The sequence below is a fragment of the Arvicola amphibius genome, chromosome 6, assembly GCF_903992535.2.
Source record: "Arvicola amphibius chromosome 6, mArvAmp1.2, whole genome shotgun sequence".
Taxonomy (NCBI): domain Eukaryota; kingdom Metazoa; phylum Chordata; class Mammalia; order Rodentia; family Cricetidae; genus Arvicola; species Arvicola amphibius.
This window is the reverse complement of record NC_052052.2, coordinates 40,944,871-40,964,406: the sequence shown is the minus strand read 5'-3', so window position 1 is coordinate 40,964,406 and position 19,536 is coordinate 40,944,871. Positions and strand designations below refer to the sequence as shown.

At 50.4% G+C, this 19,536-nt stretch overlaps 1 protein-coding gene across 2 annotated transcripts; it reads left to right on the top strand.

Moving 5' to 3' along the window:
- Positions 1–50: 50 nt before the first annotated feature.
- LOC119816648 (NADH-cytochrome b5 reductase-like) lies at positions 51–18,771 on the top strand. 2 transcript variants are annotated; one of them, XM_038333468.1, is made up of 7 exons: positions 51–123; positions 1,694–1,961; positions 4,281–4,429; positions 7,375–7,462; positions 10,745–10,849; positions 14,010–14,150; positions 17,071–18,771. In XM_038333468.1, the coding sequence occupies exons 2-7, from the start codon at positions 1,764–1,766 to the stop codon at positions 17,272–17,274; spliced, it is 885 nt and encodes a 294-aa protein (XP_038189396.1). In that variant the 5' UTR covers positions 51–123; positions 1,694–1,763; the 3' UTR covers positions 17,275–18,771. The 2 variants fall into 2 exon arrangements, with proteins under 2 accessions (XP_038189396.1, XP_038189395.1); XM_038333467.1 differs by having other exon boundaries at positions 13,947–14,150.
- The last annotated feature ends 765 nt before the right edge of the window (positions 18,772–19,536 follow it).

Sequence of the window (19,536 nt, the reverse complement as noted above, 5' to 3'; positions counted from 1 at the left end):
TTTAACCAATCACAGTTTAAATATCCTTGTTTTGCCTCCGCCCCTCAGGTGGTGCCTTTGCTTATAGGTGGCCCCTGCAACGCGCTCTCAGTTTCTGAGGCACCTGACGTGGAGGGGTTGCAGGTCGGTAGAGTGGTGCTGTTCCTCGCGGCGGGACAGAGGAGTGCGGGCACCGCCAACCTGTACCTGGGACGTCCTTGACCACCATAGGCAATTAGAGGTTGAAAGGCCCCGGTCTCCCTCGCTGTTGAAACGGCTGAGCGGGCCCGGCGTCTAGTGGGCTCTGGAGGTGTCCTCTCAGTAAGGGGGTGCCCTTACTGCTGCCCACGCTCTCCGTGGCTGGGGCTCCTCAGAGCCTGCGAGAGGCACGGGGCTCCCCCTACGTCAGCTCGACACCCGGCTGCTCGCCCAGCGCCGAAAGCGAGTTACTTTTCCTCTGCTCCTGAGGTTTCTTTCTCGCGTCCCAGAGGCAGAGCCGGTGCCAGGAGCCGCTCCTTTGCGCAGCACCTGCTTCTGGCACGCTTGCTGTGGGGAGAGGGGTGGGTGCTGTGCTAAACACCGGGTGAACGTGTAGAACTTAGATTTAGGGGCCAGAGAGAGAACTACATGAACAGTGGCATCACACACACACACACACACACACACACACACACACACACACACACACACGCACGCTTTTCCTGGCCATTTCTCTAGGTCTTTTTCCTCTCGTTCAACCTCTGTCAAAGTTGCTGTTCATTTTTATTTTGTTTAATGACTGTCCCGTGAGCACAGAGAACTGTGTCCCTAGCACCTAGAGCAGTTGTCTGATACAGTGTGGGTTTAACAAATGAATGCATACTGACTAGGACAATCAGGACGTGCCTCTGAGGGAGGAGAATGACCTCAGTCAAGGCCTGAAGAGCAGGGAGAGGCGTCCAGGCCTCAGCTGCCACAGGGATTGTGCCTCCCAGATTGGAAGGAACCATGTCTTTAAGACTGTGGGTGATGCGTCCAACTTCTCTACCAATTTCCAAAATAGCTGAGACCTAGGATTGTTTGGACCCCAAATTTAAGGCAAATATAAGGCAGAGGACAGTATGACTAACCCTCACTTGTCTCATCTTAATACTCCCCCCCACACACACACACGCATACACAAACACAAAGAGTAATTGGCGTAGAGAGGCCTCATTCACTCGTGTGGCTGATACACAGCATGCTGTAAAGGTGGATTGACTGAATGGCTCTAACATCGTGCTAGGTCTGAACAAAGACGGGGGCAGTGTCCTCCTGTTCACCTCTATTGCACTCTAGCACCTAAGCCTGTGCCTTGCTCCCAGACCGTCGAGTGGCCGCTCACCAGTCAGTAGGGGTGTTCCATGTGCCAGGTTGTTTGGTAGAATAGAAAACGAGTAAGACACCAGCCTCATTCTCCTGGTGCACCAGCCTCAGAACCATACTGAAGTCATAGAGCTCCTTTATGCAGTAGTGGAAAAGATTTTTTGAAGCCAAATCCTCTTCTCTGCTAAGAAGCTATTTATTACACACACACACACACACAAAACCACAATAATTGTAAGCAGTAAGTATGTCCCATCTGACAGCAGATCCCTGGTTGAGCCATCCCTGTCCCTGTAACCTTGCAGGCCTTGAGGAGACCGTGAGGGACAGAGGAGGACAGAGTCTGACCCCCATGTTTTCCTTCTCCCAGGCTGACAACGAAGGAGAGCCTCTCCTGTCCCAGTTGTCCCTTTGTCCATGCTGCCCAAGCCCCACTGACAATGGATGAGAGGGAGGACAGAGATGCTGAAGCTTGGCTGCAGCTGAAGCCTGTGGAGCCCCTGCCCTCCCAGTGCTGTGGCAGTGGCTGCTCGCCCTGTGTGTTTGACCTCTATTACCGAGACCTGGAAAGATGGGAAGCAGCCCGAGCCAGAAATGACCGGAGCCTGCTGAGTGGGAAGCAGTCATCCGAGACCCAGGTGAGGAGTCCAGAGTTTCAATATCTGTCTGGCCCTGCCCTGCCCTGTGCCTGCTCTGGGAAGCCTTTGACTAGACAGTGGTGAGTAAGAAGTAGTCATAGTGGAAGCAGATCCAGGAAGCAAGGTCCAGACCTGAAACCAACCTATTAGTAGCTATGTGGATTTATCTAAGCCCCTTAGCCTCTTGAAGCCTTAGTTTCCCCATCTGCAAAATGGACCCAGATATTTGTGATATTTAGCACAGAGCCTGATAATTATTTCACTTATCAGATATCCATTGAATACCTATTGTACGCCAGGTCCTGTAAGACATTGAGGATCTGTGGTAAGCAAGACACAGTCCTTGCCCTCAAAAGAGCAGGTGAAATGTGGTATGTTATACAGACCACTGGGTGCTGTCAGTACTCAGTTGTCTCTGGAGCTTACTGACTTCCTCCTCAACCCAAAAAGAACTTCATATATTTCAAAAATAGTTACAGTTTCGGTATATAGTGGCTGTACTCAACCTGTGATAACAGAAAATTAAGTGATATTGCAAAACAGTATATTTTAATCTAATAGCTTTATATTTTAAATTGTGATAAAGTAATAATAGATTATATGTCCATAGCAATTTACATTTTATGAAATACATATATAAAGCTAGGTGTGGTGGCACACTCTTTGGATCCCAGCACTTGGAAGCTAGAGGCAGGAGAATCAAGGATTCAAAGCCAACCTGGGTCATGTAGTGAGTCAGGTCAGTTTGAGATTCTGTCTCAAAAAAACAAAACAACAACAACAACAACAGAAATACCCAACCATATACGTTAATTTATCTTTCCCCTATAACCCTGTAATGCTACCAAATGAGTGGCCTCTTTTTACATAATAGGAGACCAAGTCCCAGAAATAGCATCTAGCTGGATCAATCCCAGTGTCCTGCCTATAGCTCAGTGTTCTTTAGCCACAGGCAGCTGTGACAGGGTTCTCAGCGTGTGACTGATGGAGATGAGGTCATCCTGGCTCGAGAGGGCTGTGGTAGAGAGTATCTGGGACCCCCAGGCCTGTCAGTGATGAGACTGGTTACTGAGTTCTAAGTTTGGTGCTGCAACCACGCCTTCCTCAGGTAAGCCAAATATGAATACTATACAAGAGAGACCAAACCAGGGGTGGTGGTGCACGCTTTTAATTGCAGGCAGAGGCAGGAGGATCTCTGTGAGTTTGAGATCCGCCTGGTCTGCATAGCAAGGTCAGGACAGCCAGGGCTACAGAGAGACCCTGTCTGAGAGAGAAGGCTGCCCACAAGAGGCACACGGAGGGGTTGGGATGGTGAGGACAGTGTGATGAACCCAGAGTTCCTGATTTTGAGTCCCTGCTCCCCGCTGACTTTGAACAAATAACAAATAAGCAGTTAGATTTGAGACTACACAGCCATGCTCGCCTGTGTCACAGATGTCAGGTACCATACTGTGACTGTCTGTGACTCTGCAGTTCTCACTTCCCCAAAGGAAGTTCGCCAAGTACCCTAGTGGGGCAACATATTATGGACACAGGTTAACTAAAGGGCCAAACCTTTCCCCTCTTCCTGCCTCCTGGGAGTCAGAGACAACCTGACTGCTCGCATGTATTATGGGCTACTCATCAACAATATGACAGGGGAACCTCCCTTTTCTTTCAAAAGCCTGTAAGAGGGGAACCCCCTCTTAGCCTCATGGGCCTGAATTTTCTTTGGAACCCTGCCATATTCTCTGTCTCTGGTGTCAATGACTCTTCTAATTAATCTGTCCTCAGAGGACAACCCACCTCTGTGTTCCTCCCGAGCCAAGACTTGAGACCTTTCATAAGCTATTGCCATCGGGACTCAGTTTCCCCACATGTGATACAAGTATGCTAGATTGGATCATCCCTATGGCTCCATGGGTTTTCAGCTCTCCAGATCTGGAACTTAACAGGTCTGAAGGATGAGCAGGTGTTTAGTACCCTAGAGTGAGTGTTTTGTCCAGAGGATACTACTTGAACAGTGAGGAGCTTGAGGGGGCAGTGACGGGTGGCCCTGGAGAGGAATGGAAACCTGCCGTCTGTGCTGCAGCAGATAAATGAAGCTTGTGGTTATCCACTGCTCCCTTGAGTGTAGGCTAAGGAGCCTGCGCTTGGTCCTGGCGTTGTGGGAAGCTACAGAAAGCTTAAACACCAGGTAGACTCCATGTGCAGTGGATAAAGGGGAAGCAAGGTAGGGTCAACTCTTTGTCACATCAAGAGTTCTCTCATCGGGAAAAGTGTCAAGGACGTGTGTCCCTTAGTCCTGACCCCTAGAAGTCAAGACTTTTCTCGTTGCAGGGCTGCTCTACCAAGCTGAGTCCGGAGACCTTCCTGGCCTTCCACATCAGCGCCATAGAGAAACTCACCAAGGACACCTATCATGTCCGGTTTACACTGCCTGGGAACAGTCAGCTCGGCCTGCATCCTGGGCAGCACCTCATCCTACGGTACACTCAGGTTGTGGGAGGACCAAGCCTGCTGCCATGCTTTGCCTCTGACCAGCTGAGTATCCTGGAGCAGCTTGCTTGGCCTTTGTTAAGCCCTTGTTTCCCATCTTCAAGATAGACCCAGGAGCATATGACTCAGGGTCCTTGACATGGAGCTCAGTGATGTGTTTTTGAGATAAATAATAATACCAGCCCCTTAATGGCACTTGCTAGCCAAGGCATAAGTCTCACTAGCCAGGGCACAGGTCTTGCTAGCCAAGGCACAGGTCTCACTAGCCAGGGCACAGGTCTTGCTAGCCAAGGCACAGGTCTCACTAGCCAGGGCACAGGTCTTGCTAGCCAAGGCACAGGTTCGCTAGCCAGGGCACAAGTCTTGCTAGCCAAGGCACAGGTCTTGCTAGCCAAGGCACAGGTCTCGCTAGCCAGGGCACAGGTCTCACTAGCCAGGGCACAGTTCTGTCTCCTCACATTCATTACCTCATTTAACCCTTACAGACTTCTGACTGGTAGTTGCCATTATCTGGAAGATGTTATCACACACCCAGACAGTATTCAGGAGCACATGCGTATGTGGGAGGAAAAAAGGGCCTAGATCTGAGCCCCAAGGTTGCTGGGGCTTATGGGGTTGGCAAGACAAGACGAAGTCATCAAACAAACTAATGAAACAAATAACAACAACAAAACAAACAAGGCATGTCCAAAAGGCAAGGTGGGAGGGAACTAGAAAGAGAACTTACTGCTGGTCAGACTGGTCACTTAGCTCACACTGGCCCCTGGTATTTGTGTCCAGTTCCTATGGCCTGTGATCTGACTGACCGTCCTTCAAATTCAGTGTTTCAGTTGGCAGGAGAAGCCATAATGTAGGTTATAGCTATGCAACTCTCCACCCGTGAATTGGAGTGGACAGGACACCCAGCTTCTAGGCTGACTCCCCTCCATCCTCTCTACCACCCAGTGACATTCCTAATATATCTGACCATGCCACTCATTAAGACACGTTCTGTAGCTCCTCATTGCTTCCATAATGACATTCTAATCCATGGCTGCCCAACCTCCCTTCCTACCAGGTCCTCCCTTCCCTACTCCACATGTGCTCATGTCTTAGCCTTGAAATCCAGCTACAAGTTCCTGACTTGCCTGCACTTGTCCAGCCCAGGCTGTTCCCTTCCTGGCCCCACCTGTCAGGGGCCTGCTTATCTTCAATACCCGACTCCAGCAGACTCCTGAATTTACAGATGGCAGTGCTCACTCCCTCTGAGACACATCAGACTTTACCTATTGCAGTCGGTGGTGTTGTGTGCTTCACATCTGAGCCGTATTCTGTTCCATTCTTGGTTTCTGCATATATTTCAGAACATGTCTTACATTATGTTTAGCCCCTGCATTTGATGCACTTGGGCAGGGCCTTTCAATCTTTGCAGATACCAGCACAGAACATTTTGCACACAGTAAGGCTAGAGTGTTTGGGTGTCCTGGGAAGTAAGTTGTCAGGATTTCTGTTATTGTTTGGTTTTGGGTTTTGTTTTTTATTTTTGTTTGTTTTTTCAAGGTCATGATATAATCTAGGCCAGCTCAAACTCCTGCATTTTCTGCCTCAGTCTCCCAAGTGCTGGGACTACAGGGTACACCACCACACTCAGCTACCTGAGGTACCTCAAGTAGCAGGATCAAACTGGAGTTGGAGCTATAGTCAGACGCCACTGCACAAATAGTGTTCCTTCTCTTAGCATTGTTTGTTTTTGTTGTTGTTTTGTTTGTTTGGTTTTTGCTTTTGTTTTTCGAGACAGTGTTTCTCTTTATAGCCCTGGCTGCCTTGGAACTCCTTCTGTAGACCAGGCTAGCCTTGAATTCCCTGAGATCCACCTGCCTCTGTCTCATGAATGCTGAGATTAAAAGTGTGTGCCACCACACCTGGCTCTGGATTTCTTTCAAAGACCTTTTATTTTTATGTGTATGCATGTGTGCTTGAGTTTATGTATGTGCATCACGTGTGGAGTGTCCATGGAGGTAAAGAAGGTATCAGATTCCCTGAAACTAGAGTTACTGGCAGTTATGAGCTACCCAATATAGGTGCAGAGAACCAAACAGATCCTCTGCAAGAGCAGTGAGTACTCAGAGTCCTAACCTCTGAGCCTTGTATCCAGCCCTAGGTTGTTATTTTAAATAAGATTATGGATATAATATACCTGGTACACAATAGACATTCATACCTCATAGCTATTATCACAACTAATGATTGCTCTCCTGACCCCATTGTTGCCAACATTCTAAAGACAATCCATACATCGGCAGAGCTTCAGCATCAAGCCCCTTTGAGGGTTCCTCCAGTTCTGGTGCTTGCTGGCCTATGGTAGTGTTTCATGAATCTCAGCAGGGGTTTTTATTTGTGTTATTTTGTAGTGCAGAAGTCAGAAAACCCCAGGAATGCCCCACAGACTGCTCACACTATCAGTGTTCTTTTTGTTAGCAGTGTTCTTTTTTTTTTCTTTTTTAGTTTTTTTCGAGACAGAGTTTCTCTGTAGCTTTGGAGCCTGTCCTGGAACTAGCTCTTGTAGACCAGGCTGGCCTCGAACTCACAGAGATCCGCCCGCCTCTGCCTCCCAAGTGCTGGGATTAAAGGCATGCGCCACCACCGCCCGGCTAGCAGTGTTCTTTTTGACATACTCTTATGACTGATTCCAGTGAAGTCACACCCAGGACCTAAATGGCTACCCCTACTTTTCAGGAGATGCTGCTGAGGGATTAAGTGACCTGCACACGTCTCACAAGTAGCATGGGTGGTGGTGAGCTCACTGCCCTTCCTTCTGCTCTTCCTTACCTGTCCCTTGGCGAGGTCCTCTGGGAATGACTGGGACCCATCTCTATGTCCATTAGCCTGACAGAGGAGGTGCATGATAAGAGTCTATTAAACGACTGACTGCCCACTGTGTACTTCTTCTTCCCAGAGGTACAGCAGATGGCTTAGAAATTCAGAGAGCCTATACTCCCATCAGCCCTGTCACTGCAGAAGGATACTTTGATGTTTTAATCAAGGTGAGTTGATTCTTGTTGAGGCTTTTGTAAGGTGCTATGGACTTGGACCTCCCCCTCTAGCCTGACTGGGTGGAGGGGTTCCCATCCATTAGTTGGTGTGAGAATAGGCTGACTTGAAGGAGCAATAGTTTTGGGGGGCCTCTTCCCTCTCCTTTTCCAAGGAGGGTGCTGCTGGCCATTACAGAGGTCATGTTATTGGGAGATTTCGGGAAAGTTGTGCTTTATCACCTGTTATCAACCAATGGAAAAAGTACTGAGCTGAGATGAAGTGGGAGCAACTCCTGGCACCTGTGTTTGCTGACACAGGGATCCAGCCTGACCTGGAGGGACCAAGCCCAGGACAGAGTGATCAGATCAGCTCAATGCAGCATGATGCTAGCTAGTCATGACAAGAGGCCCAGCCCAGCTCAGGGCAACTGGTATACAAGGAGCTCAGGCCCAGCTTCCTGATAGATACTATGTGTTTGAGGGTTGAGAAATAAGGGAAGAAAGGTCTGAGACTGGGAGCAGCATAGCAGAAGACACATGGATTGGGAAAGGTGTCTATCCGGGCATAGAAGGGGACAGGATGCCAGAAGAGAAAAGAGCCCAAAGAGCCTTCAGACAGAACTAACTTGACATCCATCCCTTCGAGGGAGGTGGGCCTCGAAGGGGGAGCGTGAGCTGATGGTGTCAGGGAATGGCATTCTAGGCCAAGAGTAAGAAAGGGGGACAGAAAACAGGTCTTCTGGGGAGAGGAAGGGATGCCTGTGGGGGCAGCTGGGCCGGAGGAAGACCTGTCAGAGCCGAGCCGAGATGAGCCGGACACAAAATGCCCTGGAGACCCAAGATCATAGCAGTAAATTACAGTCAAGGAGGCCTAGAGTGAAGAAACTGAGCAGATTGCTTTTCACGGTCCCACTGATGCTCTGACCTTTGGCCTTCAGCAAGTGCAGCTTCGTGCACTCCAACCTGTTGTAGCTCTGCCTGGCCTGTCCAGCCTTGCAACACCATGCCGTCTCTGCAGAGTCCATGCTCCAAAACAATAGACTCAACAAACAAACCCCAAAACAAAAATACTAGTGATGTTTTAAAACAAGTTTTCAATTTAGTGTCAGGCCACTTTCAATGCTCCCCTTAGCTGTCTGTGGACACACAAGCCACAGTCTGACACACCTGCCAGTGAGAGCATTTCCCTCGTGGAGTCCTAGAGAGCATACCCAAGCCTCTTCCAAGGCTGTGTTATTATTCACTGGTCAGCAGGCTGAGGCCCCAGGAGAGCAAAAGTGGAAGATGGAGGAAGGAAGGCTATGGGTGAGCAAGCCCCTGACTCTGGGGCTTAGGGCCGCCTTCGGCTCCTGCTGCCCTGCTTGCCTGCAGAGCCCGAATATTTATTCCTTCCCACATAAGCCTGGACGAGCTCCCTTCTGCACGCTACTGTTTGTCTGGGAGATTCCACAAATCCTCTCCAAATGGCCTGCTTCCCGGCGCTGCTTGTCTAGGGTGCTTCTGCTGAGAGGATAAGCCTGGAGACAGCCCTCCAGAGCAGCTGGGTCCCTCCCAGCTGCAAGGCCCATTTTCTCCTTTGGAGAGGTATCTCATTATCCCTAAGCTACTGGCTGGGAAGAGCTGGAAATGTCTGTGCAAATTGGGAAGGCAGTGGGAATTTGTGGGTTGACTTTCCCCGCGAGGAAATGAAGGCGGGCTTCTTTTTCAGGCACCTGCTGGGCACTGATTACTCTGCGTGTAGCTCTGTTCACATTTTTTTCATTTTAACTCATGACCTCGGGAAGACCACATTATCCCCATTTTAACGATGACGCTTGCTCCAAGCCAGGCTCTGCGTGGTGCTCTTTCTTTGGTGTTGTCGTGTCATGGGGCATCCAGGGCCATAGCTGCGTTCTGTTTCTTTGTTTCTTTGTTTTACGTGTTTAAATGTTTTGTCTGTATGTATGTCTAAGCGTGGCTTCTTCCCTAGAACTGGAGTTACAGTCAGTTGTGAGCCACCATGTGGGTGCTAGAAATCGAACCCAGGTCCTCTGGAAGAGCGGCCAGTGCTCTTAACTGCTGAACCATCTCTCTAACCCCCATAGCTGGGTTTTTTTACTTTCCCCAAATTGGGCCCAGCAACCAAAATGTGTTCCCACACACCTTCCAGTAAAAACCCTCCCTCCCAGGCCTCTCCCAGGTGAGCAGGGACTTCCTGTGCCTTGTGTAGCTGGTGTCAAAGGTAGCTGCAGGTGCTCAAAGATAGGTCTGATCACCAAATCTAGTCTCTCCTTCAAGCCTGGGGCCATCCCAACTACCCTTCCAGTTTTGTCCCCAACTGTTTCCCCTGACTCTACCCCTCCATGGGTATTTGTTCTTCCCGAGAGAAGACTGGACTCTGCTGTTGACCGTGCTGCTGCAGGGGCCCCAAGTTTTCTTTGCATGTCTCCCCGACCCCCAAGAAGGCCAGCCTTAACTCACTCTATAGGCTCAGGGTTCCTGTTCGTGGGTCAGTATCTACCTTTTTTATGTCTGAGATGTACATATGCATCCTTCATATCCTTGGAGCCCTTTCAGAGAAGGCCTGACTGGATAAATGAGTTGACTGGAATACTTATTGCCGCGTGTTCATGGTTCAGGCACTGGATGTCTTCCTGGTGTTTCAGGTCTCACTGTGTGCCCTGCTACCCCAGCATGGTGCTCGGAACAGAGCAGACAGGCAGTGTGGACTCACATAGCAGCCATCCCATCAGGAGGTGATACAGAATAAGCCAGAGACAGTGTACACATGTACTTGGCTTTTCGCCTGCCTGGAATTGCAGAATTATGAGTTTATTGCTGACATTTCAGAAGTGGGAGAGTTTTTGGTAAAAATATGAATCTCCCGCATGTCTTGGAAGACTCCTAAGATCTGGCAACGTCTGTCCCACAAACCACAGGCTAGCACCTGTGAAATAGCTTCCCTGTTAGAAGGGACATCCCTTGGCAGGCTGCGTCTCTCTGACACTAAGTACTAGTTGCTTTAGTCACTACTCCATCTTTGCCGGGCTGCATTCCCTGCATGCTCTCCTCAGGCATTTGGTGTGAGACCTTGAAGTTGGTAGGTCCACTGGAGTTTCATCTCAACCTCATCATCCACCTTGTGTAGGTAGATGCCAGTGTGGACGATAGCTCCGACATGTAGGGTGCAGAAAAAGACAACCTGAGAGTCCCTTGGGAGTCATTGAGCATTCAGAAGGAATTCCAAGTGTTGGCTAGGGAGGCTTGCACAGCAGAACGTGCCGCCCACTGACTGTTCCCTGTGTTTGCTTCAAGTGCTATCAGAATGGGCTGATGTCCCAGTACGTGGAGTCCTGGAGAATAGGAGACACCGCTTTCTGGAGAGGGCCTTTCGGAAGCTTCTTGTATGAACCAAACAAGGTCAGTCCTTCAGTCCTGAGGAGCTTCGCCGGGTCTGTCTCCCGGCTGTGAGTTCCCTGTTCCAGGCTATAAGAAGTGCAATGCACTCTTCTTCCAATATGTAAATCCAATACCCAGAGTGATGTTGGCCGTAGACAAGGGAGGGAATGGATAAGCCCTAATAAACAAAACTGTCCACTTTACTCCAGAATTATTAATGGCTCCCTGTGACTCAGAAAATTGGACCCGAGTACTTGTACTTGGGGTTCAGGACCCCATGCCCTCTGACTCTCATATCCTGTTCTAGTTGTACCTTCTTCTCGGGAGGCTGAATGCAGCGCACACTTACTGCCGAGAGCCCAGTACCTCTAGATTGGAAGTCTCTTGCCCTCATCTCCGTGGTGCGCTTGGGTCTGTGTCCAGCCTTCCCAGAAAGCACTGATAGTTTCTCCTCGGCTGTCTCATGCTTGGGAGGACATCCAGTAGTGTGTATCGACAGTCTTGAGAATCCTTTGACCCAGGAATTCCACTTCTGGAAGTCTGTTACAAAGAAAAAAAAAAATCAAACTCTGCTTCTCCTGCCTGTGCTAGTGGCATTTTTATTTATAATAACAAAAGAGGCAACTGAGCATCCAACAAAGAGAAGAGTTAACCACACTGCGTTACAGGTTCTTGATAGAACATTCTCCTAGAGTTCGAAGTTATGTTTTTAATGATGCTCTATGCTTATGCTATAAGAGCAAGTGACAAGTACTAGGCACAAAGCAATATACACCCACTAGGGAAACTAATTTAAAATGCACAGAAAAAAATGTATATGGAAAAATGTGTGAAATGTTAGCAGGTTTGGGTGGGGAAATTATGGACAATTTTCATTTTCTTCATTATACTTTCCAAATTATCTGGAATGAACACCTATTACCTTTATAATTAGGAAAACAAAGCAAAACAAGTGGAAAATAATGAATCATGCTTGCCTTGCCATTCTTTTTGTTTAATTTAAAAATAGCTTTTATTGTATTTTCCCCTTATTATAAATGCAAAACATGTTCTCTAACCAAAAAAAAAAAAAAAATCATCAGAGACAGACAGAAAGAAGAATGCACCTGCAAACCATCTTCCCGGGATGCCAGCTCACGTCCTCACTTCCAAACTCTCTCCCACACATGGCATATGTACACGTACATGCACACGTGTGTATGAGCATCATGCTACCAGCCCTGTCAGGACTGGGATGTAGCTCAGTGTACTGCTTGCCTAGCCTTTGTAGGACCTGGTCTCCACCCCTACAGTCACAGGAAATGCATACCCCCATGCAGACTGTCAAACCCATTCCCTGTGCAGGCTCTGGCTCTAACCCTTGCCATGTGGAGGCCCACTTGGCCCTCCCGGCAACTTGCAGGTGACTCGCCCCCCACTTTACACTTGAAGGTGGTATGTTATCTCTCTCCAGCAGTGTTCTGGTATCACTCATGTCGGCCCTGCATTCTGTGTTCCCCAAACCCTTGAGAGCAGGGTGTGGGTGTTGTTTCTTTCCCTAGCTTGGAGCAAATGGTTCTCTGATCACCTTTCCCACGAGAGAACCCCCCCCCATGCCTGTGACCTGCAAATTGAGGACATCAGAGCCTCCTGTCTCTCACCCAGGTCCAGCAGCAAAGGGGTAGGGGCAGTGCCCCATGTTCAGATGGGCCACCAAAGCTTTGCCAGGGCCTGCTTTGCTCCCTGAGAAGGCTCAGGTACCCAGCCCCTTGCTAGCCCTGCCCTGTAGTTGTCTCGTTAAATCAACCATATAAATGTCTGTCTGTGCCTTCATGCTACAGGCAGACACTAGCATCTGTCCAGGGAGAGCCAGGTAGTGTTTGCCAGTGTGGTGTGAGGGAGCACAATGCACTAGGGGACAGGAAAGGAAGAACTCCCACCCCAGCCCTGGTAGTGTTTGCTAGTGTGGTGTGAGGGAACACAATGCACTAGGGGACAGGAAAGGAAGAACTCCCACCCTGGCCCTGCTCAGGGAAGGCTTCCTAGAGCACAGCCTGAGTAGGAAGGAAGAAAAGGAAGAGTGAGGCAGGTCACAGACCTAGAGGTTGGTTGGAGGGACCGTGGTTGCAGGACATGGTGACCCAGCCCAGGATCTCAGTCTCAACAAGGGGAGAAGCTGGAATGATAAACTCTCAACTCCGCACCGGGCGTTTATGTTCCCTCCTCTGGTCCTCAGGCGGTGCTGAGACAGGAGCTATTTTAGGAAAGTGCTCTCATTATTGTCTCCCACCAGTGAAGAAATGGAGGCCCAGATCACATGGTTAGTATTTATACACACGAGTATAATCTCTGGAATGAAAAAGGTGAATGTTTTTCTGTGTGGATCAGGCATTAACTTTTAAGGAACTGACTTTGAGAACCAGGCAGTAGTGGTACATGCTTTTAATCCCAGCACTTGCGAGGCAGAGGCAAGCATAACTTTTGAGTTTGAGTCTACTGAGCTCCAAGACAGCCAGGGCTATACAGAGAAAACCTGTCTTGAAAAAAGCAAAAATAACAAAAGAAAGAGAGGGAGAGAGAGAGGGAGAGGGAGAGAGGGGTGGGGAGAGGGAGAGAGAGGGAGGAACTGACTTTGAAAAGGCCTGCTTTTTTTTTTTTAAAAAAAGAAACCTACAAACAGGAAATGGCTCACTGAGGAGGATGGATGATAATACTAGGTCTCTTGGGCAGGAACCTACCTTACAGTGCCATGCTAGGCACATGTATATATCACTTCATTTAGTTCAGAGAAGAGAGGTTCAGGGTTCTAGACTGGGGCCCAAGACCTTTGTAGAGCTCCCAGGGTCAGAAAGCAGGCTGGAATGGAGTTGGGAGGAGAAAGGCTCTGGTAGGAGAGGAAGCAACTTTGAGGTAGTGGGTGCCTTGCTAGCACAGATATGTAAGCAGGAGCTGCAGAACCCCATAGCCTGTGTTTTGCAGGCCTTGCCTGCTGCCCACAAACCAGGTGGCCTCCTGCACCAGAGCAGAGCATGGCAGAGATAGTTGAGAAAGGCATTGCTGTTCAGCTTAGCCGAGGGAAGACCCACAGATGGGTAGCGGGTGAGACCCCACCGTCTGCTCTGCTGTCCATCCCCTGTAGTATGGTGAACTCCTCATGCTGGCAGCTGGCACAGGCCTGGCCCCTATGGTGCCCATCCTGCAGAGCATCACAGACAATGCAGATGATGAGACCTTCGTCACCTTGGTTGGCTGCTTCAAGACCTTCGAGAGCATCTACCTGAAGACCTTCCTCCAGGAGCAGGCCAGGTTCTGGAACATGCGAACCTTCTTTGTCCTCAGTCAGGTGAGCCCAGGGTGAAGCTGCACTTCCTCTGTGCCCTGCCCTGTGCTGATAGTCCCAAGGCCTCTGTGTGACAGGTAGGCAGTGGCAAGTCTGTCACACAGAGAGGAAGCACGCTTACAGAAGGGCTGGGTCCCATGCTTCACACTCCTGAGCTCCAGTTCATAGCTGTTGTCCTCCGCTATGTTCCACCCACCTCCAGGGATCCCCTGTATGGGCTGGGACCTGAATATGGGGTCAAGGCAGCAGCAGCAGCCATGTTCAAGTTTTTGTGGCTAAGAATGTGGGCCCACATACTCCTTGTGATGCTTAACATGAGGCCAGGCCCAGAGTAGAGGCTCCATCAAGACTGACTGGGCAGTGTCTTCAGTAAGGTCTCTGCCACCACCATCGGTTCCTCCACACAGCAGCAGAATGGCTACTGTCGGACTCAGAGAGCTACAGGTTTTCCAGCTGGAAGCCACCTATATCCTGTTTCCTGTGTCCCCGTCCCTGCCAGCTCCTGCCACAGCATGCCTGACCTCAAGCCAAGCCTTCCGTCACTGATGCTGCCATCCCCCTCCCCATTTCCTTTTGCTTGAGGGTAGCCATATAGTCCTGTACTACACTCCCTGCTCAGTTTCCTTCTTGAGACATTCCTGGAAAAATCTCTGGCAGTTCATATGATCCTCTGCCTTATAGCTGGGGCCAGGAAACTGGAGAGCTTTGTAGAGCCATGTCCACACATGTCCACAGGTGGAAAGCTCTTTGACATGCGCATGGGAGGGTCTGTTTGGTGAACATCAACAGCAGCAGAAAGTGTCCAAGTCAGGGCATGAAGCAGGAGGCCGGTGTGCAGCTGAGGGGACGAGGGAAGGACTTGGGTCAACAGCACAGAAATCCTACCAAAGCCTGGGCCAGGTACCTGGTGAACTCACCTGGCTGCTGGCTAGCCCTCTTCTCCTCTGTCCTCAACCAGACGAGAGATGCCAGGGACACAAATGGAGGTGAGACACTTCCTGTCTGCAGGGACATCTGGTCATTGCTATGTCTTAGTTATCCTCTGTTGCTTATAAAGATGGTGACCAGAAGCAGCTTGGGAAGAAAGGTGTAGTCCATCTGGAGTGGGAAGTCATGGCAGAAACTTGAACCCAAAGACAGGAACCAAAGTGGAGACCATGAAGGAATGCTTCTTCCTAGCTTGTTCAGTTTAGTTTATACCCCAGGACCCTGCTCAGGGATGGCACCACCCACAGTGAGCTGGACCCTTCCTCATTGATCATCAGTTAAGAAAAGGAACTGGCCGGGCAGTGGTGGCACATGCCTTTTAATTCCAGCACTTGGGAAGCAGAGGCAGGCAGATTTCTGTGAGTTCAAGGCCAGCCCGGTCTACATAGAGAGTTCTAGGCCAGCCAAGGCTGTACACAGTGAGTCCCTGTCTCATTTTTTAAAAAAATAGACTGAGAGAACGTGCTCCACAGGCTTGCCAAAGGCCGGTCTGATCTCCAGGCATTTACTCACCTGAGGGTCTTTCTTCTCAGACGACTCCAGCTTTAGTGAGTTGACAAAAACTGACCAGGATATTGCTCTTCTTTGAACATTTCTGTGTACCACTCAGAGCACTTTCGTCCCCACACAGTCGCGTGAGGCTTGTACTACCATCCTGTCTCTTTTACAGATGTAGAACCCAAAGTAACAAGGTAGCCGCGACAGAGAGCTGGGTGCCAGCCCCGCTGGTCCTGCACAGAGGACATTCTCCTAACGGTCTATCAGTACAGTACACATACGGGCCAATGGATGTCCGTCACTCCTGACCAGCGGGAGGGCAAGTGAGGTCAGGACTGTTGCAGGAAAGAGGTGGCATCTGAACCTGGACCAGGGAGTTATATTAAAGTTCACTTTTGGCTCTGCCAGGCTGTGATGCTGCTAGATGCCCAAGGCTGGGCAGGAAAATGGGCTGACTCGATAACTGGAGTCAGAGGTGACTGTGGTAACTCTGCTCACTCACACACATCGCCTCAGCTTGCCGCTTTCCCTGCCCCAGCCTAGGAACAGCATCTTCAGGACTCCTGCCACTTCCGCCGACTTGTCCTTCATTCTGCACCGCCTTGCTCCTAGCCATTCACTGCCCCCATTGTTCTCACGATTCCCCAAGCCCATTGGTCTCTTGACCTTGCCAACTCCATCTTGGCCTGCCCTCCCCAACGCTGTGTCCTGGTGCCGCAAGTACAGGTTGCAGGTACAACGGCCCTAGCAGCTAGCCTTTTTTCCTGCTGTCCCCTGCCTTCTTCCCCTAATGCCTGCTTACCCTTCCTGGATCTGCTGAAGTAGAAGTCCACCTGCAGGCTCAGAGCCCCAAGGGGTGTTTCTGCTGTCCCAGCCCTGCATCTGTCATCACTGCACCTACCTGTCTATCATTGTTTAAGGGTCTCTTCCAAGACTGAGGAGTAACCAGACTCAGCACATCTTGGGATGCACAATTAGGAGGGCCAGTAGAACTGAATGGTTGGGGAGAATCAGGAAATGGGAAGGAGAAATAAGGCCAGCTCTGCCCTCAAGGTTCTACCGGGTCAGGAAAGTGTTTGGGGGAGCAGAGGAAGATCCAGTTCATCGCGGAGTACCCTTGACAGCACCAGGGGACATGGAACTCATCCGCACTCCTTGAAGCGAGGCTACGAGGCCTGAAGGTACATGGGACACTAGGAGCCCCTGCCCCTCGGGCCTCCACAGGACTGTGTTCTTACTCTGGCTGGCAGGACCATGGCTTATAGCTCAAAGGCTAGTAACTCAGCGTGGCACTTGTTAGGACTCTCTCTCCAGGGCTCCCTAGCAACTAGGAGATTTTTTTTTTTGTTTCTACCATTTCCCACAATGGTAGAAAAGAGCTGACTGAGTGAACACCGAGAACCCCAAGAGTCATGGTTGCTCTTTCTTGTCTTCTCAGGAGGTCTCCCCAGAGCAGCTTCCCTGGAGCTACCGTGAGAAGACCCACTTTGGCCGCCTGGGCCAGGAACTGCTTGATGAGCTAGTGGCCCACTGCCGGAGAAAGCCGTTTACATTAGTCTGTGGCTCACCTGAATTTACTGAGGACATGGCTAGGTGTCTGCTGGCTGCTGGTCTGACTAAGGATTCCTACTTCCTCTTCTAGCCCTGGCCATGGACCTTATATAGGGGCACAGGAAGGAGCCCAGACTAGAATCAGAAAACATGGAATCCAGGGCAGACATTGCTTCTGACTTACCCAGAGACCTTGGGAAAATGTCATCACCCTTGGAACTTCCTTTCCTGTCTGCACAGAAGGTTTGTCCTTCCCTCCTAGTTCTGGTATGTGAAGGGAACCCAGCAGCTAGCCTGGAAGTCAGGGAAGACTCCTCCAAGGAATCCAAACATGGAGTCCTGCCAACCTCAGGATGGTGGGCATTGGATGGGATAAGGGGTGAGGAGCCTCTCTGATCCTTCCAGAGGATCCAGAGTCGGTGGTAGGGGAATGACTTCGGGAAAGCTCAGAGCTCTTTGGAGGACCTTAACTTCTCTACCTTCCATGGGTTGAACCTGACTTGCTGAAGGCCTTGCTCGATGACCTGACTATGTTCTCAGAACAAGGCACTTCCCTGGATCAGATCTGTGTCAGTGCCAAGTCTTTCCTGCCATGATCAGCTTCATGCTCAGTTTCTCTTTCCTGGCTCAGGAAGCCGCCCAGAGTCCTTTCCCCACAAAAGAAGAGTAATAGAGGCAAATGCCCCTCCCTCCTGCAGGCAGCCACATAGCCCGTGCCTTCAGCTCGGTGCCCTGGCGACAGTTGCTATGGAGATCTAAAGATAGAGCAGGAGTCAGGAGACCTGGGTCCCTCTCCCAGCTCTGCCCACTGAGTGGTTGCTGATCCAGGTCCACCCAGCCCCCACCCCCACCTCCTCCATCCTGCATGGGGCATGCCCTCTCCAGGGAACTTGCTGCCCCTGGGCATCACGTCGACTTAATGAATTCTGCTTTCCACAGCCTGGGCCCCGGTATGCTGCGCCAGCACAGGCTAGATACAGGCAGTCCCAGACTTCTAAAGCTCGGCAGTGGAATGTTAGAAGCTGAGAGCTAGAAGCCTTCAGGATTAGGCATTTATAACCGCAGAGTTGCAGTCTTCCCAGCTGAGCAAATGCTCTGATGCCAGAAAACCCTGTCCAGCAGATTCACTATACAAACAGGGAAACCACGGCCCCAAGAGTGGCTCACCTAAGCTGAATGGCAGGGACAGCCCTACAGGTCTCCCGTCTCACCCCCTGCTCATGGTTGTACACCCTGCTTTTCAAACTGGCCTCCATGGGACACTGGGGGAACCTTGCCTGGAAGGCAGCAGGAAAGGGTGTGGAGGGATCCTAGGTCCCCTTCAGTCACAGCAGGTCGGTGTAGTGAGGCCTAGAGGAACTTTTGTCTTTGCTATTCCACCCAGAATATCAAAACCAATAAATCCCTGTTCTGGGCCTAACTATAATGTTAATGTTCACTAACTATACAATCGTGGCGAGCAGCTGGGTGGCGGGAAGTTTTCACGCCAAGCATCAAGGACATGGGACTTCTGTCATGGTTTGCAGGGTGTTAGGTGTGACTTCTCAGAACCAGGTGTCACGGGCACATTAAAGTTCCATGAACATAAGTCAAGACGCTTCATTTTGTTTGGCCTGGGTCCTCAGTCTGCTCGGGACAGTTTTCGCGGGGTCTCAGGCCCAGCAGGTGTGACGTGAGTGAAAGGCCCTGGCCCAGGGCTCCCAAGCACAGCTCGTGCTCTGTTCTCGCCTTGCCTGTGGCTTGGGACAAGACACACGTCCTCTCTCAGGGCTCCTAGAGCTTCACCGCCATGCCTTGCTGAATCCTGCTGGTCATCCTCGTGGATGCTCCTGGGGGACAAAGAGCCGACTATCCCAGGAAATAGCAGCAAAGGTGCCAGGTACAACCTTCCCACTGGAGAGCCCCAGCCAAGGCACACGTTGGAACTCGAAGCTCTCAAAGGGGTGAGTATTGTAGAAATGGGCTCCTCGGTGCTAAGAGAGCGGTGAGCAGGGCTTGAGGCTGGCCTGCAGGAAGGGCAAGGACACTCCCCTGCCCCGAGAATAGAAGCTTCAGAAGCAGTGCTCTTGCTCATCTCTGGGAGGGTGGGAGAGGGCTCCACTTAAGGCGAGGAATCTAGGGCAGTCCCCACCTGCCTCTGTCTGTTTTAGATATTTAATGCCTGGACTTTAGATCAGGCCACCCAGAGGCAACTGACAACTCCCATCCTAGGGTGGATCCCTTTCCCTCACCTCACTCTGGTAGAATTTGGGCAACCTGGCTACTAGTGTAATGTTTGTTTGTTTACTTTTTCAAGACATGTTTTATACTGTAAAGATTTATCACTCAAATTGGCTTAATAAAATGCTGATTG